Genomic DNA, 26,201 nt, shown 5'->3' with positions numbered 1-26,201 from the left:
CAAATCTCCTACTTCACCTGGGAAATTTTCAGCTAAAAGATTCCTTTACAGAATCATAAGATTACTCCATACTTTCCTGCCAAATGCTGAAGTATTTGTTTGGAGTAAACAGAAATTTCTCTTTTTTCATAAGCAGTGTCCTCCTCCTGCCTGAAATGATGAGAGACTTTACAGCGAAGTGAGACTTAGTAATCGGACGTGACAATTACATGGGAGTTTGCTCTTTTTTAATTCAAATCATGTTATTTGTTCATGTTGCATGATTTATTCAGATGGGTAAAGTCATCTAGAAATCTATTGTAACAGAAATTTCTGTTTTAGAAAGCTCAGCAGCCAATCCCTATAACACAAGCAGCACACTGACAAATTTGGAACTGGTGTTTTTCCTTTGTGCACAACAAACTGAGAATAAGGGGTTTTTGATATCTTCCCCCAAAATCATACTTTTTCAATATACCCACATTTCTTAAGATGTAATATTTTGCTCTACAACTGCACCTTTCATCAGAAGAGCCCTTTATAGTTGTAATTTAGAATGTCACACAACACCCTACTGAGATTATGTTTAATTGTCCATGTTTTATAGATGGGGAAGGAGGAAACTTGAGCACCAAATAAGTTAAGTGACTTGCTCAGTCACACAGCTAGCAAATTACAATAAGATTTAGAAGCCTGGAGTGGCTGCTCTAGCTTCTGAAATATACTGTCTCCCTATGTAACAGGATAAGCAATATCCCTACTTTTCCTATAGAAATGGCCCCTAGTCACTTATTATCCAGGAAAAGAAGAATCTCTGCAAAGTCGGCAGAAACTTTGTAATAAACGCTGCCAAACTCCTACCAAACACAGTTGCATGTCATGAGCAGCCCCTTGGCAGATTTCCGTAAAAGATATCTGTAATTGAATGTAACTGCAGTTTCATGCTCGAGATCTAAAAAAGCAGGGAGCATGGACTTAAAAAAAAACTGTAGCTGATTTATGAGCAACTTTTAAAGTTTTATCAACTTCGAAGTCATGCACAATTTCCCTAATTGCAACTCCATTGTTCCCCCCGGTTTGCTTGTGTTACGCTACAAATCCTAGAACTACAACTATTCATCCTCCTGCAATTCACCCTGCTAGAGTTTGACCTGCCTATCATTCCGAAATAGCGCACCAAAGTGACGCAGCCCTTCTTTCCTTTATGACGTAGTCGGTTGCGGGGCAACAGCAGAGAAGGTTTCCTTGACAATATAAACAAGAGAGGAGAACAAAAGAAGCCGCGAAGCTAACCAATGTCCTCAAGGTTCCGTGCCACTGTTCCAGGTGCATGTCTGTGTCCGGCTGCAATTGTCCAGTGCTGCTATCAGAGAGGCTAGGAGTCTCATTTGGGTGAGAAGCCAAAGAAGAAAGGTATAATTTGTATTGCGTTCCCCCCTCCTATGTTTTTAACAGCAAATACAGCTTTTTCATTGAGACAGAGAGTTGGAAGAATTAGTATGCCTCACTAGGAAATTCCATGCATTGATAATTTACCTACGTGTAGCTGAGTATGTGTGCATGTTAACGTGTTGTTAGAAGGCAGGGAAACCTAACCCATCTGCTTCTAAATTACCTGCTGCTTGCTCAATATTTGAGCCCATTCAGTGCATCAATCTACAACTGATCTTATTAATTCTATTTTTTAGAATGATTATGCAGGTTCCTCAGCATTTTTGCACTGCACCTTAAAGCTAGGGAAATGTGGCATATACATTTATTAACTAAAACTTGATAAGATAATTCCTTATCAATTGACTTTGACACCAATGAGTGACGGTATAAACCTGTGGAGCCATTAAAATGTCAAAGGTCATGCAAAATACACCAAATGATTTTAATACCTTTTTTTTCATTTTCTATCTTAATCTATACCCTGATTGTCACTCATGCCACATTTAACATTATTTCCAAAGTACTGTCCAAACACTTATCTACAATCAGATTTATTTTTTTTAAATTGTGTACACACCTTAGGAACAGGGTTAATCAAGAACACTTATTTTTTGACAAATACTGTTGCTCCTTTTTGACCTAAACAGCTAGTTGAAGTTTGTAAGTCCAGCAATGTCCCAGTTGGGGTTAGAAATTGGAAATAGGCATTTCTTTGATGCAGTTTTTATTTACAAAATCCTACTGTCTCTCTGAATGCAGAGGGGATAAAACAGTAGGAAACCACTTCTTCTCAAGCACAAGACCATTCTTCTCTGCCTGCAATCAGAGTTTCTTCCAGGCTCAGATACCATGCTTTCAGATGCTCCTTCTGTTTGCTTCTGTGTTCTGCCCGTCTCTCTCATATTTGATGACAGTACCCTTCCCATCATGTTGTTAGTTTCTGGACAGATTCTGTTGGCTTTCATTCTAGATGTCAGCCCTGAAGAGCTTCAGACAAGTACCTCAAGTGAAGGGTAGTTTCACACCCAGTCTCAAATAGGCTTATGATCCAAGCGCTCATCAGTGTTTCTCAGCATAATGCTCTACTGTGGAACACCTTTTTTCCCCTCAAACAATGCAACAGAAAAATTGTTACTGAGTTTTATATAAGTGCTTAGCACAGGCATTCTGTAGTAGCACAGCTTTGGATTATAGATATCCATGTGAAAAAGCACTGAGGGCTTTGCACTTCTAGATGTTTGCTGTGTTTACCCAGTTGCCTGGCATGACCCAGGAGTTGCATTACACAGCCTCACCACTGAAGTTGGGATCTGTTTCAGAGTCACAAGATAAACAGGCTCAGAGGGGTAGTCATGTTAATCTGTAACTTTAAAAACAAGTAGTCCTTTGTCACCTTAGAGACTGACAAAAATATATAGGATGATGAGCTTTTGTGGGTAAGACCAACTTCATCAGATGAGTTGGGGTAGAAATAACAGAATTCAAGAAATATATAACATCAAAAGAAGAACCTGTCAATTTTAGGACCCATGCTAATGAAGCTAATTAAGTGGGCTGGATGTGACTCGTTCATAGCTTTTGATGTGAAAAGAGGGTTTCCCTGGATCAGAAGCTGGATAGAGGCATCCTACAGAAAATCTAGATACTGCAAGAAGGGCAATTTTTGTAGGGAACTTTCTACTTTCTGAGCTGGTGCTGTTACTTGAGGTTCTTTCAACCCCAACCTTTGGTAACTTTTACTCTCTGCGAGGTGGTGTCAGGAAATAATTCAGGGGAAACACGGTCGTCTGACCGATAGATGGATGGTACAAACAGGACAACGAGCGTGCTTTCACTTAAAGCTAAACTTTACTTAGTCTCAAGCACTTACACACATCCGCAACAGGTTGGTAAAACACCCCCACTCTTGATAATTACCGAAGTTGAGTGTGGCTCTCAAGTGACACCGAGCAGGTTTCCGATGGCCAGTCTTCCCTCTACTGGTGGGGACGAAGATGCGTCCATATGTGAAGAGTCCTTAAGGAGTCCTCAAGGCGTCCCTCCAAGTGTTCCCAAAATTGTCCCCCCAACTCAAACTTTCCTTCTCTATTTATCCATTAGTATTACAATAACATGTCACTCAAAAACTTGTTAGGCAAGCACTTTTTAAAGGTTAAGCAAGAGGTTTTCTTCTGATCATCACTTTCACCAGATGCGTTTTTTCTTTTTCAGAGACTCCCTGCTCGGGAGCCCTGACAGATATGTGTCTTAGGGCATTTAGACAAACTTCCTGTTTTACTTAATGTATAGCTCAGCGATTTCACTAGCGATTTGGGCCTCAGGAAGGACGCGGGGTCAAGCTGCCCTCTCTGTGGCACTCTTCCCCCTCCCTGACTTAGTCATGCTGTCTAGGCCTATTTTGGGCCTGTTAGTTTGGTTGCTAAAGTTCAAGCAGTAAGCAATAGTGGTTCAGGTACATTACTGGATTTGCTGAAATCTCCCCGTACAGTACTAACCCACATGGTTTGCAAAAGGAGATGTGAAATCCAGTTCAGCAATGTAAGAAGCTTCTTTAAAGAAGTCTGAGGTTTTAATAGGCAAGGTTGGAAAGGAAAGGCAGGGAGCACTATTTGTAAAGGAAGTGGGAGGTTGGTCTAAGTGATGTGGCAGTGCAAATGAACCGACTTAAAATATAGCCATAAAACGAGTGCAAATGGCAGTCATTATTTTCTCCTCTCCTCAACCAGTGCACATCTGGAGCGATCCTACTGACTCCAGTGGAATCACACCAATGCAACTGATTTTCCATCTGAATTTGTCCTAAGGAGTCCCCCTTCTAAATGGGGGAGGATTGGCCATTTTGTTGACTGTGGGCTAATTATGATAAACTACAACAGTCCTTCTCTCTGTACTTACAAATAATTGTATTGTGATTACCTTCTTCCTAGGTTCTATAGCAGAGAATATCAAACTCCACCAGCTTCCCTGAACCTTTCACTAGAATTATTTGGAACAGAATTTGTTCAGCATGTCCACGCTATCTTATACACGTTCATCTGGGTCCCATGAAACACCCAGCTCTGGAGCCATTTCCAGTAAGAATTTTAATTAATAACCTGTTGCTTGTAAAACATAAATCTAATGATGAAATGTGGGTGTTTGCAGAAGTGCTCAGAAGTGTGGCATATGGCATATGTGGGAATTTTCCTTTTTTAAAGAGAAGATAGAGGCCTTAAAGCTTGTTGCTAACAAACCACTATGTTTTATTTTGTGCCTCTTTTTCCAGAAGTATATAGTTAAGGCCATGTCTACACTACAAAACTATGTCAATCTAACTTAATTTAATAGCAAGTTATTAAATTGCTTGGATATATGCACCCTTGGCTCCTTGTGTCAGCAGTACACGTTCTCACCTGGAGCATTTGTTTGGGTTGGTTTGCTAGTGTAGGGCATTGTGGGACAGCAACTGAAAGCCAGTATGATCTAAGAAACATATTGTCTATGTTGACACTGCATCGATCTAATTACATGAACCATGATGCTATGCTGCTCAGGTACGTAGAGTTACTAAATTACTATAGAGAGGCACTTACATTGTCTGGAGCCAAAATTGAATGGAGACACTTCCAAAGCCAGGTTGACACAAGGCAGTGAACGTCAACCTAACCATTTAGTGTAGACCAAGCTTTGGACTTGTTTTCTGAATGTAATCCACTCAAATTGAATGTGGCTATTTGTCCCTCTTTTATGGCTGGAACTGAATGGAATCCTAATGTATAGATGTCTCCTTCAGACAAGCAAATATGGTCCTTTCCCTCCATTCCATGTCCTGGTTTATACTTTCATTAAAATTGAGTGAAAGGCATTAAGGGTTGAGTTTTGTCATCAGTCTTCATTCACATTACAAAGTCACCACAATATTCAGTGCAAAGTGTGAGAACACATCCCTTTCTGATCATAACATGGCCTTTATTTGACAACTGGGTGTTTTGTTATTTTCTCTTTGGCAAAGCCCTACTGTCAGTGTTCAACAAACATACTCAACCCACGCATCCGGCAAAAGAGATCAAGAAATTGAACTACTGCCTCTTTCAATGTGTAATTAAAAGACAATAAAATCCACCTTTCTAATGTATGTGAAAAACAAGGGAATCCCAAGACTTGGGGATTGCATCCATGGATTCAAGTACTGCCCTTTTTTATTACCAATGTTGCTTATTACTATTGATTTATTGCTTTTTTTTTTTTTATTGAACCAGGGGGTAGGACCTTATCTCCACACACAGAGTCATCCTCTGGGATGCTCTCTATCAAATCTGGAGTGGAAACAAAGTCTGCACTTTCAGGTAAGGTTCTGATACTCTTTCAGCTTTTAATTGCTAACCCTGGGCCAAATCTACAGGTGCTTACTCAGGTTGCTGTAAAAACCTTTAGTCTGGTAGGCTCTAATGGCTTCAATGGGAGCTTTAACTGAATAAAACATTGAGTATAGACTTCAGGATTTGGCCTGATGGAACTGGGCAAGAAACTGAGGTGTGTATGGGTAACCAGTAAAATCTCTGGTCTGCCAACACAGCCTCCCCAAAAGATCAGCTGCTACAAATGTGCTAATTCTCCAAACTAGACCCAAGAAGACCCATTAATAGTAATCTCGGATATAGCAACATCCCTTTAATATGATCAAGGCAAAAAGTCTGAACATGATCAGTAAGGACAGTAAAACCTCAGGACCAAAACAGAGAATTTGGCCCATCATGGATTCACCACTTCAAGAAAAGTTGGCTCTTTAAATGCCTGTTTTCATTAGCGAGGATACCATGTTAAACACTGAGGGAATGTCTATATTTACAAAAAGATACTCTGGAGGCTGATCTTCTAGCATTTGATTTAGTGGGTCTAAAATAGACCTGTAAATCAAACACCGAGGGCACCCCAGCTGGCGTCTGGTACTCCTCCTTCTGTAAAGAGTAAAGGAATCAGACGGGAGCATTTGCTCCCGTTGGCCTCCTGCTGTGTGGGCACTGCCACAGCTTGGCTTAAGGTAAGGTGACTTCAGCTATGCATTTTGCATAGCTGGAGTTGCATAACTTAAGCCGATCTTCCTGATTTAGTATAGGCCAGGCCTGACAGTATTCCTTTAAAATATGTTGGATAGTGCAGAGGTAACTCAGATTAAAACATAGCCCATGCATTTTATCCTTTGAAATTGTGCTTTTTAGCTTTCACTGCACTCAGGTATTGCTAATCAAGTTCTGTTTCTTACTGCATGCATAGATGATGATGAGTTTCAGCTGAGGAAAAACCCATTTAAAATCCCTTCGGATATTGATATCTTCTTACTGAGAGACAAGGAACGAGAAAGAGCTAAGGTGGTATGTATAAGAACTAAGGCAAAAGCTAAGAGGTTTGCAGTGAATTTGAAAGGGGTTTGATGGCAGCCTTAACAACATTTGTTATGTGAAAGAACATTGAAAGCCAGATCCTCAGCTGGTGTATAATAGAACAGCTCCATTGAAATTTATTGGAAGTCTGTTGAAGTCAATGGAGCCAAGTTGATAAACAGCAGCTGAGAATCCAGGGAGGTATCTGAAGATTATTTTTATTGCTGTCTTTTTGTTTCTTTTCTTCTAAATACATGTGGATTTACCATTCCTGTCAGAGGCTCTTGAGGCTACAGAAATTACTTATTTATGTAGCACCCTTGAGGTCTCCTGTTTTGCAATTAATGGGGCTCATCCCTTGACTTGGAGAGACCATATATTAGTGCTGGATCACTGGCTAAAATAATGCTAAGGCTGACAGATTAATGTAGGGCTCCAAGCATCTGCCCATAAGAGGGGAATTAGAACCCCAAGAGCAGGACTAGAGAGACCTGGAATTTGGGGAGAGCTGGCTCTGTGATATGTTTCCTTCTTCCCCACAGCCTTGGAGGGGTTTCCACAAGGCTGCTGATCCCTGAATGGGGAAGGACTTGGGAACTCATGGCAGTACAACCCTTGTAGGGTCCATGTTTTCAAGAGGCAGCACTGAGGAAACAAGAGTCCTGTGTGGTTGTCCCTTCTGTTTCAGAGATTCCCTGATATCAGCCTCTTCTGCTGAGTAGAGGGACAAATGCCAGCCCTATAATGGCGACTCTGCAAGTTCCCACTCCCTTTCTCAGGAATAGCCCACAAAGAGAAATCTGGAGCACTCGCTAGATTAAATTAATCTAGCAGGGGAGGAGGTAGAGCAACAGCGTGCATCCTGCTGGGTGCAAACTTTAAGGGATGAGATTAACTGTTTTGTTTGCACTAGGGTAGTAATATTAGGAGTAATGGGATGAAATTCAGCAAATTGAAACATTGGTTAAATCTCTGAAAAACTTCTGAATGGGGAGATCAGTTAGATTGTGAAATAATCTCGAGTCATTTGAAGACTGTATGGACCAAGTACTTGATTAGAAGAACTTGTCTGCCTAACTGACGTGTCCCACTAGGAACGTGAGCGAAAGAAGACCTTGAAAGTTCATGAGAAGATGACTCGCTCCACGATGATGAATGCCAAGCAATCGGGGTTTAAGAAGGACTTCCAGAAAGAGGAGGAAGCAGAGGACCGAGAACTGGCAGTGGAAGCAGAGCGACTGAAAGTTCTCCAGGAAAGTATCTCTTGGAAGATCGCAGTCACCAAAGGTATGGAACTTGCGGACTTAACAACCCATCAGGCTCTGAGAGGGAAGGAAGCACAGAAGGACTGAGAGTTGCAAGTATTCTTGTTCTCTTCAGAAGCAGCTTATAGATAACTAAGTTGAGTTCTCCTAGCATGCCAAAACCACTGTCATCTATCACATCTTGCCAATATTCATGCATCCGTTCTCTATCATATGCACATGCATAAGAAATTTTATATGGCAGAGAAAATTATTAGAACAAAGTGGACCAAATTCTACTTTATGTACATGCTTTGCAGAAAGTTATCATCAGTGGTGTGGTGTGAGATGCAAGTCATTATAGAGCCTGATTTGGGACTCCCAAGACTCTTGGTTATGCTGTAATCATGGCAGGTTTTCTATTCCACCATGAGCCAACAAGTTAGGGGGGGGGGGGTTTTGCACTTTGAACCAAATCTTGGTGCTAGGAAAGTCAATAGGAGTTTTGCTATCAGTGCAAGGAGACCTAGATTTGACTCTTCAAAGGGGTCTAACTCCCCACTATGTTATGCCAGTTTCACTAGTTTAATACTGATTTTAATGAAACAGACTGGAAAACCAGTCAAGGAAATCCACCACAGCAGCCTTAGTACTGCTATGTTGCTAAAATGCATGCACAAGATTTTACCTTTGCGAGTAAAATTATTTTGCTCTTTGCAATCCATTTTTAGGTCTGCCAAGAGATACAAAAATTGTAATTAATTGTGCAATTAAAAATTATTGTGACTAATTGCTTGATTAGTCATGCTGTTAAACAATAATAATACTATTTATTATTTTTTATATTCTACTTTTTTCTGATGTTTTCATTTCAATTACAACACAGAATACAAAGTATTTGCACTGTAAAAAACCCAAAATAAATAGTATTTTTCATTTCCTCCATTACAGGTACTGTAGTACAATCTTTTTTTTCATGAAAGTTGAACTCCCAAATGCAGAATTATGTACAAAAAATAACATAAAACACGTACAACTTTAGAGCTTACAAGTCCACTCAGAGGGCCAACAACCTTCAGGGGCCCCAGGGCAGGTGAAAGCAGCCCCGGCTCTGCACTCCTGGAAGGGGCAGAGCATCAGCCAGAAGAGGTGAGGCTGGGCAGCCAGTCCTCAGCACTCCTCATCGAGCATGTGGCGCAGTGCTCTGCTAGTGATTTAAAGAACCCAGGGCTCTGGCCGCTACTGTAGCAGCGGTGATAGCTGGAACACCGGAGCCCTATGAATCACCAGACCCCACGGCAATTGTCACCTTTCCACCCGCTTCGTCGGTAGGCCTGAGTCCATTCAGTCAAAGGTGCGGACTTCCCCTCCAGCCAAGGTGGGGTTTCAAGTGCAAATGTGGCAGCGCTTTAATGCAGCAGTGTGGTCACCACAGCAATACTGTGAAAGTTCTCCCAGCGCTGTAGGTAAACCACCTCCACCAGGGGAGTAGCCAACACTAGTGCTGGGAGCCTGTTTACACTAGTGATTTACAGCACTGTAACTTGCTGTGCTTCAGTGTGTGTGTGTGTGTGTGTGTGTGTTTTCACACTTCTAAGTATGAAAGCTACAATGCAGTAAAGTGGCAGTGTAAACAAATCCAAAGACACCCAGGCTACGTCTACAATACAGGCTTTTTGTGCAAGAACGGCTGTTCTTGTGCAAAAACTTGCAGAGCGTCTACACTGCACGCGTGTTCTTGCTTTCCTGAAAGTTTACTTGCGCATCAGAACAGAGGGCTTCTTACTCAAGAATTATTCCTCTCCCCATGAGGAATAAGAGTTCTTGCGCAAGAAGGCAGTGTGGATGGGAACCAGGGTTTCTTGCGCAAGAAACCCCTATGGCTAAAATGGCCATCAGAGCTTTTTTGCACAAGAGAGTGTCCACACTGCCATAAGAATGGCCATACTGGGTCAGACCAAAGGGCCATCTAGCTCAGTATCCTGTCTGCCAACAGTGGCCAGTAACCAGGTGCCCCAGAGGGGGTGGACTGAAGACAATGATCAAGCAATTTGTCTCCTGCCATCCATCTCCAGCCTTTGACAAACAGAGGCCAGGGGCACCATTCCTTACCCCCTAGCTAATAGCCTTTTATGGCCCTAACCTCCATGTATGTTCTTGTGCAAAAGCACATGGCAGTGTGGATGCGCTCTTGTGCAAGAACTCTTGCACAAAAAGTTCTTGCGCAAGAAGCCTGCAGTGAAGGTGTAGCCCCAGAGTGAGTTGTCTCGATTCTGTAGCTGTTCAATTAGGCCTCAAGTGCAAACATCCATACCCATGCCAGTGAGTTCTCCCTACTAAAGGTGGTTCTGCATATGCGCCTCCTTCTGTTTATCACTGTGTTTTACCGTGGCTACTTGTTCAACCTCCACCTTGCACAACTTGGTCTCATTGTTTCAGATCAGCAAGTGGAAAAAGAGACGCTCCATGAATACATAGAGAAGAAGCGAAAGATGTTTCTGCTGCAGGTATTTGGCTTTGTTTTCTGAAAGTTTTTACATAAAATCACAATCTTGAGCACTTTCCTTGTGTGTTTTTTATAGTGGTTGGAGCAGGGAAGTGCTAATTGGGCGTCATTAACTAAGTGTGTTGGCATTGTGGTGAAGGCCCTGGAGAGTGACTCTGAGTATCTGGCTGTATCACAGATTTACTATGTGATCTTGTATAAATTGCTTAATCTCCCTTTTGTTCCTCATCTGTAAAACAAAGATAAGGCTTCCCTGCTGCACAAGGCTGTTGTGAAGATAAATTATAAATTCATTAATGTTGTGCTGTTCTTGGACAGTATGGTGGTGATGACCGTATAAGTGTGTGCACTGATTGGACCTGATATGCGCATACAACTTCTCTCTTACACCAATATTACCGAGTTGAATTCAGCTATGTAATCTTGTGGTTAGAGCAGGGAAGGGGATTATTGGACTCCTGGGTTCTGTTTTTAGCTTCATCACTGTCTTCCTCAGTGAATCATTAAGCAGCTCCTTTCCTCAGCCCACCTATCTGCATGTGGGTGTCAAAGTGCTTTGAGATCCAGAGGGAGAAAGCCATGCTGCAGTGTGAAGTCATGCCTATGTTTGTAGTTGATAGAACAATGTTTGCAGCCCAACCAGAGCTCTAAAGAAACCGAATGGAGTGAGGAGCTAGCATAAGTCACCGTGTTGCCCTTTTGGATTGATTTCAGTACGCTGTGGCCATAAAGAGAGAGGAAATTCAGAAGCTAGAAAACTTAGCAGCAGAAGAGGAAGCAAAACTGGAAAAGGCTGAACAGTTCCTGGAGAAGGACGCCGCCATGTTTGATGAGTTCCTGAAGGAGAATGATAAAAACTCTGCTCAGGCGCTGAAAACGTAACGCAGGTGGTGGGGGCAACACACAGACTCTTTGGCCCAGATGCTTGGACATAAAGGGGCCCCACAGCCAGGGTACCTGCCATACTGTGCTTGCCACACACAGTGCTCCCTGGAGTTCTGTATATGTGGCAACACTGCAGGTTCATGCTCTTGGTTCCAGGTGCATCTGTCTGGGCACCCACTTTAGAGGTTGCACTCGGACCCTTCAAATCCAGACTTGCCCCTGCAAAGCACTAAAACTTATCAGCACACAGGTTCACTACCCAGTCAAGCAACACCACTGGCTCATGCCAAGTTTGCAAAGGTTGTTTCCACTACTCCCCTGGCTGTGACTTCCACTGGGGGTGGAGACCTGCAGTGGGGCTGATGGGAGATTCCTCAAATGGCTACTGACTTTGCCCTTGTCTAGCTAGGAGCACGTGCTGCCTTAATTGATGGGGTGACCATCCCCCTGCCCATCAATAAGGGTTTGTGGTGCAGCAGAGCCACTATAGTCTAATCTAGGCAGAAGTCCTACTGAAGGAAACTGTAAATGACAGTGTAATTATAGAACAGGTAGGTCTGCCCGTGGTAGCCTTACTCTAGCTAGCACAAGCCACAATGGGGTATGTCTAAACTACATGGCTCAGTCGATGGAGCCATGTAAACTAGTTTACCTGGCATAGGCAAAGAAGTGGGGATTTAAATAATCCCCGCTTCATTAAAATAAACATGGCCGCTGCGCTGTGCTGACGATCAGCTGACCCGGCACAGCATGGCAGTCTAGACGTGGATCTGTTGGCTGGGGAAGCCTTTGCCAACCGATCCTTTATGCCTCGTGAAACGAGGTTTTCAGGATCAATTGGCAAGGGCTTCCCCAGCAGGCAGATCCGCACTAGAGTGCCACGCTGTGCCAGATCAACTGATCGTCGGCACAGTGTGGAGGTCATGTTTATTTTAATGAAGCAGGGATTATTTAAATCCCCGCTTCTTTGCCTATGCTGGGTAAACTAGCTTACAGGGCTCCGTCGATGGAGCCGTGTAGTCTAGACGTAGCAGGGGTATGTCTAGACTGGCATGATTTTCTGCAAATGCTTTTAACAGGAAAGTTTTCCGTTAAAAGCATTTGCGGAAAAGAGCGTCTCGATTGGCACAGACCCTTTTCCGCAAAAGCACTCTTTGCGGAAAAGCGTCCGTGCCAATCGAGACGCGCTTTTGCGCAAAAAAGACCCGCTCGCCATTTTCGCGATTGGGGCTTTTTTCGCAAAACAATACTACGTTGTCTACACTGGCCCTCTTGCACAAAAGCATTTGTGCAAGAGGGCTTTTGTCCAAATGGGAGCAGCATGGCATTTCCGCAAGAACACTGACAATCTTACATGAGATCGTCAGTGTTCTTGCACAAATTCAAGCGGTCAGTATAGACAGCTGGCAAGTTTTTCTGCAAAAGCAGCTGCTTTTGCAGAAAAACTTGCCAGTCTAGACGCAGCCTAGGAGTATAGATGTGGCAGCACAGCTGGCTAGCCAGGGCTGTCCTTATCCATTCACAGAAAAAGCCTGCCAGGCCTATTAGCAGAATATTGAACCTGTTAAAGAACCGTTCAAATGGTAATGTAACCATTTAATAGGCACTTGCTAACCCCAGGTATCTACTGTCGGTTTCTGAATTCAGTGTGTTAGTCTACAGGACTTGAGTTTAAACATGGCTTTACAGCGATTTCATTTAGTGTGTTGCTGAAAATGTATAAAATCACATCTCTAAAAAATCATCATCCCTGCCCCTCACTGTTGTAAGGCATATAGGGCACCAGTTTAACAGTACAGCATAGAGCCCCATAAATCCTAAGGACATCCCTGTGGCTAGCAACCCAAGTCAAGCCCATCCGGATCCCTCTGGTTGCTAGCCCGGGCCTCTGTGTCTAAACAAGCACTATTATCATCTGTTTTCTGAGCCCAGTATTTCAATAAAATAATTGCGTACGTGGATACAGTGTCACTGATAACTAGAAGTCCAGGTGGAACGCTTAGGTCTAATCCTCTTGTTTGGGACATTAGTAAATAGTGGCTAAGGGAAATTTTTCTCTTAAAAAGATTGATGTTGCAATGGGAAATGGGGGAGGAGGTGAAGCTTTCTACCATCTCTCTTCATAGCAAACTTGAACATTCCCTTTGACCTGAAATTCTTTTAACCCTACTCACTCTGGGCCTCAACCCTGGATCTGGTCTGACTTTGTTCATACTTTCCAATGAGCTGGGTGAAATTAGTTTGTCAGGCTAGTATCACAAAAGCAGTATCTCAACAAAGAGGCTGCAGAGCACATTTTCAGATATAACAAACGTTTCCTGCCGCTCCATCTGCTTCCTCTATTTTATATACACTTCCCACCCACCCCACTACAATTGCTGTTCTATGCACATTTCCAATCTTATTTGTATGACTTCTTCCCTAGGGCTGAAAAAGAAACCAAAGCAAAGATAGAGAAAATAATTGAGATCCGGGACCTTGCTGCACAAATCATGAGCATTCAAAGGTAACGGTGACCCACTGAGCAGTGCCAACGAATAGTTTGCACCTTTAATAAATAGACCTTATGGAGTCTCAGGGCTGCTACCTTAAAGTCTGTGCTGTCAATGTCATCTGAAGCAACTGTGATGAGACAGCGGCTGTGTAAGGGAACAATGCAACTTCAAGTTGCAACATCCTCACATTGTGATGAAGTTGAATAACACTGAGATGACTACACCACCCTTCCTCCATGCTATAAATTAAAAAAAAAAAAAAACCTTAAACTTTCTTGTGTGGGTGGAAGGTTACCCCATCCACGTGCTTCTGAAAACTGATGGCAGAGTTATGAAAACTGGGCCAAGTTCAGTTACTGTGTTAGTGGGTGCTACCCCTACAGATGTACCAGTTCATAGCACTGTTGAATTTCACTCGCTAGCCTTGGAATGTATGACACGTAGAAAGAAAAGAATGAGCTTCACAAATTACAGCACTAAAGCTTAGTAATCAAGTAACTATCTCTTTTACTAAACTTCAAGAATGCCTTCTCATAACATGGACACGATTTTAGGGAAGACATGGGACTCACTTTGTAGGCATCGGCTTTATCTTAAAATGCTGGGACTGTGTGCTCATTGGTGTTGCTTTATATCTGGAGTAACTCTTTTGACTTCACTGGAATGTCAGGATGTTTGCATGGCAGTTGCTCAATTATCATGATGCAATTTCAATAGCACTACTTCTGGTTAACCCTAACATTGCTGAGAGCCAGGAATATAAAAGGGATTGCCCCATATTATATCTACCACAATCTGACATTGTGTTTATTGCAGGCTCTTTTATGGGGAGAGTTGTTTGTTCATTTTAAAAGTTAGAATGTTGCACAAAGCCCTACAGAGCAACTTGAATTCCCTGGAGATACTTGGAGCTTGATTTTTTTTTTTTTTAAACAGTGTTAGTGAAAAGGAACACCGCAAAATGTGTACAATATCATGGCTAATGTGCATACCCAAATTACTTCAATTATGTATGCAAATTGGATATTGGTAAGCAAATGACCAGGCATTTGCTGAACTGGCAATTGACATGTACATTTAATTGTATGAACACTACAATTTTGTGTACATTCAAATTCAGAGAACTTAGTCTTCATCTCCAAAGACAGATGGAAAATCTGCTCTCCCATTTACCGTACTTATTGCATCATCATGGAGTACATGGATAGTATAATGCCTTGCACTGTCAGTGAAACTAGATGGCTGTGTCTAGACTGCATCCCTTTTTCGTAAAAGGGATGCAAATTAGACATATCGCAATTGCAGATGAAGAGGGGATTTAAATCTCCCCTGCTTCATTAGCATAAAAATGGCTGCCGCTTTTTTCCAGCTCGGAGCTTTGCCGGAAAAAAGCGCCAGTCTAGATGCGGATCTTTCAGAAAATAAATCCTTTTTGAAAGTTCCCTTATCTCTTATTTTATGCTAATGAAGCGGGGATATTTAAATCCCCGCTTCATTTGCAATTGCGATATGTCTAATTTGCATCCCTTTTACGAAAAAGGGATGCAGTCTAGACACAGCCAATAGGTTTGGTATAATAGCTAATAGAGGCCATTGGATAGACAGAATATGAACAAGGACATTTGAAATGGATCTAATATTTCCAAAAGACTGGTTCTGATCCCACCTAGTTTTGGTTCAGCTCTCTCTTCAGTATTGACTCACTTAGATCTGAGGTTTCAAAGATATTATTATGGTATTTTTCAAAGAATATATGCTTGGCACAAGGCAGATGATCAGTTAGAGCTAGAGAAGACTAACTGGGATAGTGCTATAGTTTTCCTCATTGGGGAATAGGAAATTAGGGCGTTTTCTAAATACCAAAATTTCCCTCCCCACTTATTACTTCTCTGCTTCCTCAGAGATCTCATGTCCAGCAACACAGCTCATTAGTACACTGCTCTGTCTTTTGCCCATAAAGGTTCCCTTCTGTCAGGCTACACTGCACGGCTACACTGGCAACTTACAATATGAATTGGATATTCCAAGCTCTGATGTGGCAGCACTTACTGGCCCACTGAACCAGTACTGATCTTGTTTATAACTCCCTTCCTGGATGCCTGTAACAGGAAAACTTCCTAACTGAAAGCTGTTCTCCTTTAAGTCTGGTTTTATAGGGTACTGAGACTGATTCTCAGCTGATGGCTCTCTATTGTGTCCCACCATGAGCCTTTACAGATGCCCAATTTGATTAGCGGCTTTATTGGTTCAATGAGAGAAGTGACACAGGTGATCATGTGCTATGCCACACAAGCTTTTTTTTTTTTTTGGCTACCAGATTTCAGATAGTCTAATTGTGATTCCTGCTAGCCATTAAAGTGAGCCTTTGTGGGAAAAAAGCCTGTTCCAGGCTTTATTTCTGGTTTTTGAGTGACATCTGCTCAACTTGCCAACAGGCAATCCTGCAAACCAGGCTGGGTTCTGAGAATCAGGCTAGATACTTTCAATCTCATCTATCATCTCCACTACAACTAGAGACAACTTCAGGCCAAATTAGGTCCTAGAGAACACAGGGCTACATCTACACTGCGCTCTTTTGTGCAAGAAAGATGCAAATGATACAAAGCATGGAAAATCTCCTTGCCTCACTTGCATAATTAATGAGCAGCCACTTTTTGCGCAAGAGGCTTTTGCACAAAAGCCATTCCTCCTGGAAAAAAATATGGAAGAATGGCTCTTGCGCAAAAAGCAGCTACTTAATTATGCAAATGAGGCAGTGATCTTCCATGCTTCACCTCATTTGCATATTTCTTGCGCAAAACAGCACCGTATAGGTGTAGCTGTTGTATTATAGTTGCTTTCACCGGACACACCCAGGAGCAGAGGTTAAAGCAAGAGTGAGAATGGGACGAAGGGACTGAGTCCCCTCTCCTTTACTAAAGACAGAGTAGAACTCCTTTGCTCTCCTTAGCTTGAAGAGGCAGGTCTTCTCCATAGCTCCCCTTCTCCTTGGCTGGTAAGTTGAAATCTCCCCCTCCTATATCAATATACTTGACTCCCTTGTACAGGGGTAACTGGTCAAAACAAAGTGACTAATTCTGTTGAAACAAAAGACAGGACTTTGCAGCACTTTTTAATTCTGTTGAGGATGCACAGGAAAAAACAGATCGATGCTAGCTCACTCCTTCTTAGCTGTGCTGGTTGTGCAAATCTAACCGTTATGAACTTGTTGTCCTAGAGTCTGTGGTTTACACCCTGAACACACACAGGGGCTGCATCTAGTCTGGCATGATTTCACGCAAATACTTAACGGAAAAACTTTTCAGTTAAAAGTATTTGCGCAAGAGCGTCTACACTGGCACAGATGCTTTTGTGCAAAAGACATCTTTTGCGCAAAAGCATCCGTGCCAGTGTAGATGCTCTGTTGCGCAAGAAAGCTCCGATGTCCATTTTAGCCATCAGGCTTTCTCGTGCAAGAAATTAACTTGCCTGTCTACACTGGCCCTCTTGCGCAAGAATACTTGCGCAAGAGGGCTTATCCCTAAGCAGGAGTGTCAAAGTATTTGCGCAAGAACCAATGATTTTTGTACAGTACAAAGTCAGTGTTCTTGCGCAAATACTCATGGCCAGTGTAGACAGGCGGCAAATCTTGCCAATCTAGATGCACCCAGGGTCCTTTCTGTGGAGAGAGATGGTGCCTTCTTGAAACAGTTGCTATTCAGAGTAGAGCTACATTTCAAAATGGAATTTCTTCAGAATGGTGTTTTTTGCCATGCTGTCAAACCTCCTGCAATTGGTTTGCACCTCTGCCCTAGTGAGATAGCCCGGTTTGAAGACACTCTGCAGGAGTATAAGATGTACAAGAACTTCCTCTTCAAGCTCTCTCCAAAAGAGTGGCAGGAAGAGTACCAAAAAAAGCAGATGAAAATAAAGGCGATGAAAATGTCCTCCAAAGTGAAAGAAGAAAGCTCCCATGCTCCCAAGGGTAAGTTTTTTTTTTTTTTTTCAAGAATTTCCATCCATTCCTCAATGTGCCCAGCCTTGCCTTCTAAGGATATTTTCTTGTGTTCAGGCCAGGATGCAACGCCCCGGACCAAACGTGGCAAGTTGCCTTATCTTGGCTATACAGGGCATCAGAGTATTGATTTCTCTGTGGCGGGGTCTGATTTGAGACCACCAAGTCAAATCATGCAGAGAAAGGAATCCCTCAAGCCAGGCAAAAACCTCTCAAAGCAAAGCTTGAAAGCCCAGCAGTTAAGACGACAGTAAGTATGAAACACCCGATGAAGGCGCTGGATGTAAATATAAAAGAGCTGTCAATCAGATGAGAGCTACAGGTATGTGTGAGTATTACTTGCCTTTTGCATTTTTAGGGAAAGCATCCAGTTCATGCTTTTGGCTCTCTTATTAGAACAAATCAAAATGCTCAGTTGCTGTACACTGGCATAGTCCCACTGATCCCTATAATATCACACCAACACACGCTGGCTGAGCACCTAGCTAAAGCATTCATTTCCTCAGGCCAACACACAGTGGTATTCTAGAGCAAAAGGCATTTGTTCCACAACTAAACTGCCTTCTGGGCAGAGGTGTTGCTCTCTGCCAAATTGTCATTGCATACCGTGGTATGTTGAAACAATGCAACTATTAACATCTGTTCCCCCTGGAATGGAGTTGCAGTAGGTTTGAGTTCATTATATGTCATGTGCATTAGTATTACAATTAGTCAAAGATTTAATCAGTGTGTGCTGGGAGGCAAGTAGAATGCTTCCTGTACTAGGTGTGGACATGGGTTCCCGGTAACCACAGTTACCTAGAAGCAAAAAGGTAGGGGAAGGAAGGAGGGAGTATAGACAAGGTACCATGCAGGCTAAGCAAACAGTGGCCTGGGGCAGCAAAGTGTTTGCTATCTGTTTGTTTGTGTGGGTAACTGAGGCATTATTTGCCAGTCTGCCTAAGGGAAGAGAACCTTGGCTCTAGTACCCCACTAATTAAAAGCTTCCTGGTAAAATCATTGTTTTGAGGGCAGCTCCCATTTCTTCCAGCTGAAAAATATTCTGGTCGCTCATTTTTGAGACCCCTACAATGGGCAGCACTTGCATGAGTAATTCCCATGAGATGAAAAGGGACAACTTGCCTCATCTTGTGCTTGTCAGCACATAGTAGCTAACAGAAGTGGGGGCCTTAGAATACTGCCATTAATAAGAGACCCAATCCCCAAAGTCAGGATCCATATCCATTTGTAAAATTCCTCCAAAGGGGTGATCTGAAGGCAAGATTTGGAGCTCTTCTGTTGTGACAGGAAGAGGACATGGAAGAGAATGCATGGAGCAGCAGCAACAAGGTCTGATGAGAAGGGCCTGCTGCCCACACCCGTCCAATGTCTGTTCCCCTGTTGCTCTTCATTGTGCATTTGGGGTTTATTCCTCACTGGAGCAGCAAAATAAACTGCTCCACTGTTCATTAGTGGGCTGAGGATCATGCTTAGGACTTTTAGTTAGCCATGCCTTCAACTTTTGCCCACTTTCTCTCCTGTGCACAGAGTATAGGGAGCAGAGATGTAGACTCTGCAGATGGCTCTGGCTGTGTGGAAATCCCTCTGCCTAGGAACTCTGCTGCAATTATGCACACACATACACAACCACTCCATACCGTGCATACTACTGCTTCACTGCCCACTGATCAAGCCCTTGATTCAACCAATTATAGACAACAGAGCTCAGCTGCCACATTCAGATTCACGGCCTGATCCTAAACACCACTGAATTCTGGGGGTATTCAAAATCAGGGGGTTTGGTCCTTGATTATCTGTTTTGATACCAGTGGCAATCACTCTGCAACAACTGATTGTCAGTTCTGTAGGGGCAGGGCCCATCTTTTTGTTTTGTGTGTACAGCAGCGTGTCTACTGGGGCCTGCTCCATGTCTGGGGTTCCTAAACGAGAAATAAGCACCGGCCTTGTGAATATTCAAAGTTAATATTTAAAAGCAGATAGGGATTGTTCAAAAGAAATATCAATTGCCCACTATTTACAGCTATAACCAGAGATAATTTGCCGTTGTAATTAACTTATCTAGCAGCCAGAATCCTAGTACACTTGCTCACATCATCTTTAATATGGCTTACAGAAATGATTGTGTAAGTGCCTGTCACTGGAAATGTCTTTTCAGGAGCATGGCAGTCTCATCAACAGAGGAGAAGGAGAATACAGTCTTTGACTATGAGGAGGAGGAAGAGGTCAGTAGCCTTGTGTTGCGCAAAAGCATCTGTGCCAATCTAGACACTCTTTTGCGGAAATACTTTTAATGGAAAAAAGTTAAAAGTATTTCCGCAAAATCATGTCAGTCTAGACACAGCCTATATGTTTAAGGTTTTAGTTATTATAAAGTTATTTTTTTAAGTTGAAAATTGAAGTGACATTTTAACAGCTATAAATAGAGGTCTTTAATTTTCACCAAATCAATATATTAAACATCTGCTCCTCATGCTGCTTACAATACAGCAAACCCAACAAAAAAACAGCATGGAAACTGGTTCCTTGGAGACAAAAATGAAATTGAGGGAGCAGAGTTTAAAAAAAAAAAAAAAGCCACAAATGCTGAATATTGGATTTTTAAAGTCTCATCTTTCATAATAATCCGTCATTAAAACAGGCAAAGATTAAAAAGCAAAATCCTGCTTGACAGCTATTCTTTTAAGTCCAACATTTTCAAAGCTGCAATTACATATGAGAATTGACGATTGCACAAATGACCATTTAGTCATCCAAATGGCCAGTTGTGCCTGCAGTTGTTGTAACTGCTGCACCAAAGCAGGTGTACAATTGCACACTTGTATTTGTAAACCTCCATCTTTTTAAAAAAAGATGTCCCTTCACACACTTTTTTTAGACGCAAAGCACAGTGCCCGCTTGCAATTTAAGTACTGAAAATCTTGGCTGTTGCTAAATGAAGAGGTATTTTCAAACTGTAGTGCTCTGATGCAGGCTGATTCACTGCCCAGACTTGTTCCAGGCAGTATTCCTATATAGAGAAGTGCATCACTGTGTTTGTTTAAAGGCTGTTATACCACAATAGACCATAGATTAACGTCATCTTATTAAATGAGACATTTGTGATGTTTCCATCCCTCTTTAAAAATAAAGACCCTGTGGAGCAAGAAGCAGACCAAATGTGCACCATTAATAACTGCCCTTTTAGATTTAGGATATCAGATCCTGTCACCCCCTTAGTATTTTTTTCCCAGAAAGTTTGTCAGTAGCTGCAGCTACTTTGTACTTCCTTTTTCTACTGACAGCGTGCCATCCTAAAATTGATCTAAAAATCAACTACTTCTGTTCAGGTTCTCATGCCCGCCACCCCCCCTTGCAGCTTCTGAGGCCTGGTCTATATAGGTATGTCTACACAGCAAAGTTATTTCGAAATAACTTTTTACTAGCATCTACACAGCCAAACTGCTATTTTGAAATAAATTCGAAATAGTGGAGCGCTTACTTCGAATTTGGTAAATGTCATTCCACGAGGAATAACGCCAAATTCGAAATAGCTATTTTGAAATAAGTGCAGTGTAGTCACTTATTTCGAAATAGGGGGCCTCCAGCCTTCCCAGGGTGCCCTGGTGGCCACTGTGGCCTCAACCAAGAACACTTCTCTCCTTCCCCTCTCCTCCCACCTCGGAGCCCTTAAAGGGGTTGACTCTGGCCACAGTGTCTGTGCCAGCTCTAAGCCTGCCAGCCCAGAGCCAGAAGTCACTGCCCCTGACCCAGTGGCCCCAAAACATGAGCCAGCCAGCCCTTCACTGCTCCCCCGGAGCAGTCTGCCAGCTCCCGGAAGCCTGCCAGGGCCTGGAGAAGGCGGGCGTCTTCTTGGGCCAGAGTGGAGATCGTGGACCCTATTCAGGCTTGGGGAGGAGGGGGGGGGGATGTCCTCAACGTCCATGATCTCCGCACTAGATGGAGGAACGTGGCTGTCTATGGCAGGATAGCTGCCAGCCTGGCCACCAAAGGCCACACGTGAACCCAGGAGCAGGTTTGCATGACAATCAAATTGGTCCGGTGAGACCCCCAGCCCTGAGCTTCCCTTTCCCCTTGCTTCCCCCTGCCAGCTCCCTCCTTCCAGGTTTCCCCTTTCCCTGTCTCACCAGAGTTTCATTCCCCCCTCCCCTGCCTCCCCAGTTTGTTAAATAGAATTTGTGTTAATGAAAATACATGTATTTTATTTGACATCAGCAAGAGGGGTTAGGGAGGGGTAAGTGAAAGGATGTGAGGGAGGAATGAGGCATGAGCTCCCAGTGGGGCAGACCAGGGAGGCTCTTAGTGCTCTTCAGGGTGGAAGCTCTGCTGCAGGGCTCCCTGGATACTGACAGCCCCCCGATGGACCTCCTGGATGGCAGCCTGCAGAAAGTGCAGCCAGGCTCACGGCAACGTGTACAAGAGAAGCACCAGAGTGCCCAGGGGCAGCTCTGGCTCCATGTTGCAGAGTGCTGTGGTGTCCCGAGTGAGGGCAACCAGAGCACACAGAGACAAAATGCTTTTCTGTCCCTCACTGAGATAGACAAGCAAGCAGGGAAACCTGAGAACTGGCTGTCCGGGGGGGTCCCTTTTAGCACAGACCTCAGAGCCTCAAGCAGCAGCCCCACACAGTAAGTCCTGACCTGGTATTCTGCTGGAACTGGTTCAGGCCAGCCTTAAATGCGATTCAGAGTCTATTCAGTGTGGATGTGCTATTTCGAAATGCATTTTGTGTGTAGATGCATTATTTCGAATTAAGCTATTTTGAAATAACACTGTACTGTAGACATACCCTATTACATCAGGAAGGTTGGTATAAGGTGCACAACTCCAGTTACCAAAATGCATAGCTAGAGTCTGCTTACCTTAAGTGACTTCCCATGCTCCTCACAAAAGGAGGAGTACCGGACACAGGCAAGAGCTGTCCTCAGCGTTCAATTTATGGGTCTATATTAGACCTGCTAAATCGAATGCCAGATGATCAACCTTCAGAGCATAGATCTGCAGGTAAGTGCCTCCCAGGGGGCATTATAACATATGATTGGTCTTTGTCATGTGCAGTTCTCACACACACACACCCCTTTCTCTCCAAGGAGAAAATCATGTGAGAGCTAGGAGCCGTCCATGATATATGGTCCCAAGAGGTAATGGAGAGTTGAGAGCAGTGGGAGGGCCTGAGCTGTCACAGCAGTCTGTTCCAAAGTCAGCCATCATTGTGTAAGAGACCCTGCATTTCTGATACGCTCTTGCTCAACTGCATTCATGACCTTTCCTCATCTAGGCAGGGCCAATTATGGTGGCAGCTTATTGCTAGCAGCTGTCTTTAATCTGTTACTTTCCTAACCTTCACTCTTGGGGACATCAGGAGCAATAATTAAGATGGTGAAGGGCAGTAAAGGACCTTCTGTTCCTTTACTGGAGGGAGGTGAAGTCAGTGAATGTCAAGAAAGGAAGAGTATAATGGGTTTTTTACTGGGACATAGTGGTTTCTTACCTGGTCTGCTATGGCATTCTGCATCTGTCAGATTCACCTCACCTTGGTTTTTCATTTCCTCAGCACATCAGGCACTTGGTTGCTTAGATATTTTGGTGATTTAAGTAGGCAAATCTTCTAGCCCAAACAAGTCCTTCCTTTATGTTGTAAACAAAGACCAGGCAAAATGAAGAGATCCAGAATCTTTTCATCTCATCTCAGTGCTGGACCACAGCCTTCCCTAGTGCTCTCAACACATTTTACTTTATCTGGGGTTCTCTGGGCCACAGCTTCCTTCCTCTGTTTGCAGCATAACCTCCAGCAGACCCAATGAGGGAGCCCAAACTCTTCCACTAGGTCCTCAACCCTGCTTTGCTTTTCCCAGGGTCACTTCCTAAATGCCTGTCTCTAGACCCTCTCCCTGCCACTCCTCTCCTGTACCAGACTTTCGCAGGCCATCAGTAACCTACTGCCTTGGTCCTCTGTGAAGAACCCCAGCTCATGGCTTGCCTCAGTCTGATATCTCCTATAGAGGGGTTGTACACACACACATATACTTGCATCAGTTTAGTTACCTTTTGCATGGACATTTACTTTGGTTTAAAAGTGGCTTATTTCTACATAAACCTTCTTCCAATTGACAGTGGTCTCCAAGCTCTCTTTTTTGGATGTAAGTCAATCCAGGATCTACCTCAGACCCAAATACCCTTGGCTTCACCTCCTTCCCTGCCTCTTTTGAGGCCTTGCTCTGCCCCACCCCATTTCTGAGGCCTAACACTGCTATGTGTAGATGGGATACAGAGATAAGAGGAGGGGACACCCTGACATCAGTCTCTCCCTCTTTTGCCTCCCCCACCCAGCATAGTAAGCAATGGGCAGGAGCAGTATGGCAGTGGTGGGGATGGGCAGCTGAAGTACAACAATGGCCAGAGACAAGCTCAGGATGCAAGCTGCCTCATTTATAGCAGGCCCCACTTTCAGCCTCACTCACATGGCTCCTCTCAGTCACATGCCTCAGGTGGGGAACTACAATGCCTAGATCTTAAAAGGGAATGAGCCCTAGAACTCAGTTGTCTGGCCAGAACCTGCTCTAACAGGCTGCCCTTCTATGGAGAAATGAGAAGTGGAGATGGGGGGAGGGTTCAGATATCAGAATCAACCCCCCCAGTCTTGTCACAGGCCCTCCCTCTTTATAACACCACCTCTGAAGTACCCACAGCTGCTTTCATTCCTCATTAGCCTCATTGTGTCAAGTTTAAGAGTCCCTTATCATTACTAAAACGTGTATAATTCTAACAGGAAGGAAAACAAAAATAGAAATAATAAAGTTTTATATTTGTTTATATACCAGTACATAGGCAAGGATGCAACTAAACTAGTAATTATTTTTTGTATTTAGAGGCTCTCATAATCTGAGGCCCTAAAAATGTATCTTATTTAGCTTGTGCATAAATCCTGCACTGTTTAAACTCCTAGGTTATGTCTACACTGCAGGCTTCTTGCGCAAGAACTGTTTTGCGCAAGAGTTCTTGTGCAAAAGATCTTCCACAAGAGCGTGTCCACACTGCCATGTGCTTTTGCGCAAGAGCATCCCTGGCCCTCTGGATGCTCTCTTGCACAAGAAAGCTCTGATGACCATTTTAGCCATAGGGATTTCTTGCACAAGAAACCCCTGTTGCCCGTCCACGCTGCCTTCTTGCGCAAGAGGGTTTATTCCTTGTGGGGAGAGGAATAACTCTTGCGCAAGAAGCTCTCTGTTCCAAAGCTTTACTGTAAATTTACTTGCGCAAGAACACGCGTGCAGTGTAGACGCTCCGCAAGTTTTTGCACAAGAACAGCCATTCTTGTGCAAGAAGCCTGCAGTGTAGACGTAGCCCTATGGTGAGGAGGTAAATAGTCAACTTTGTAGAAAGGCAGTAAGAAATCTTGCTGAGACAGGAGTAGCACCGATGGCTTGGGAGGGGAGGGGGGTCTGTAAAGAGCCACAAACAACTGCCTGGTTGTTCACACAATTCTACAGCAGGGCTACACAAAGGCATTAGGCAGTCCAACCCAACCTGTGTAATAAGAACAAAACAGCAAGAAGCCAGGTAAACAAATGCATTCCTCTATCTGTCCAGCACTCCTGTGAAAGCAGTCCTCCTCTGCAGCGACAACTTCACCCCTAGTCCTCAAATCCCATCTTTGGCAATGTGTCCCTCACACCTTCAAATTCAACCTCCTCCTTAGATTAACTCTGCTCCTACTGATAGCTCCACCCATTCTCTTCATATTCATTCTCATTCTCAATTTTGTGCCTTCCTTCTTTTAGGCTGAACCTTATTACTGGAACACTTCTCTTATGCCCTTCCAACCAGACCTCTCTCCTGTAAAACCCTACACTCCAAGGGATGATTTCTCCCATCTTCTCAGCCATTAAAAATCCCCACATTCTCTCTTGCCTGAGCAACCATCTTGCTTTTGTTTATTTACAATGTAAATTCTTTAGGACAGATGACCTGGCTTGTTCTCTGTCACAAGCTATGTTCTGTAATAATAACTATACATTGCCACTATGAAGTTCAGACTAAACTTCAGCACTCACATAATAAGTTGGTAAATTAGTATCACCAGACAAGATATATGCCCACGCATATTCTGTATTCTCCATCCCAGGAGCCAGAGTTATATTTTACTAATCCCCAGCAACTGCTGAATATTTTCACTGAGCTGGAAGAACAGAACCTGTCCCTTATCCAGAATTCCCAGGAGACAGAGGAAACCTTGGATGAGCTCCGGCATACTCTCACCACCACGCGAAGTAAAATGTAAGTGGCTGAAAGAGGCAGCATATATTC

General features: G+C 43.4%; 1 protein-coding gene across 2 annotated transcripts in view; it reads left to right on the top strand.

The window, feature by feature from the left end:
- The first annotated feature begins 1,176 nt into the window (after positions 1 to 1,176).
- CFAP100 (cilia and flagella associated protein 100) overlaps positions 1,177 to 26,201 on the top strand; it is a 32,395-nt gene continuing 7,370 nt past the window's right edge. The window contains exons 1-12 of one of the 2 annotated variants that reach the window (XM_075938775.1): positions 1,177 to 1,371; positions 4,341 to 4,487; positions 5,652 to 5,738; positions 6,667 to 6,764; positions 7,868 to 8,060; positions 10,457 to 10,524; positions 11,238 to 11,401; positions 13,834 to 13,914; positions 17,698 to 17,867; positions 17,955 to 18,147; positions 20,053 to 20,119; positions 26,020 to 26,171. In XM_075938775.1, coding sequence (XP_075794890.1) covers positions 4,421 to 4,487; positions 5,652 to 5,738; positions 6,667 to 6,764; positions 7,868 to 8,060; positions 10,457 to 10,524; positions 11,238 to 11,401; positions 13,834 to 13,914; positions 17,698 to 17,867; positions 17,955 to 18,147; positions 20,053 to 20,119; positions 26,020 to 26,171 — 1,340 coding nt within the window. In that variant the 5' untranslated portion in view covers positions 1,177 to 1,371; positions 4,341 to 4,420. Of the gene's footprint in view, positions 1,393 to 4,340; positions 4,488 to 5,651; positions 5,739 to 6,666; positions 6,765 to 7,867; positions 8,061 to 10,456; positions 10,525 to 11,237; positions 11,402 to 13,833; positions 13,915 to 17,697; positions 17,868 to 17,954; positions 18,148 to 20,052; positions 20,120 to 26,019; positions 26,172 to 26,201 lie in introns of both variants that reach the window. The other variant, XM_006131262.3, reaches the window with a different exon arrangement.

Source organism: Pelodiscus sinensis, chromosome 11, assembly GCF_049634645.1.
Source record: "Pelodiscus sinensis isolate JC-2024 chromosome 11, ASM4963464v1, whole genome shotgun sequence".
Lineage (NCBI taxonomy): Eukaryota > Metazoa > Chordata > Testudines > Trionychidae > Pelodiscus > Pelodiscus sinensis.
The sequence above is the reverse complement of the archived record's forward strand: the minus strand, read 5'-3'. Positions and strand labels throughout refer to the sequence as shown.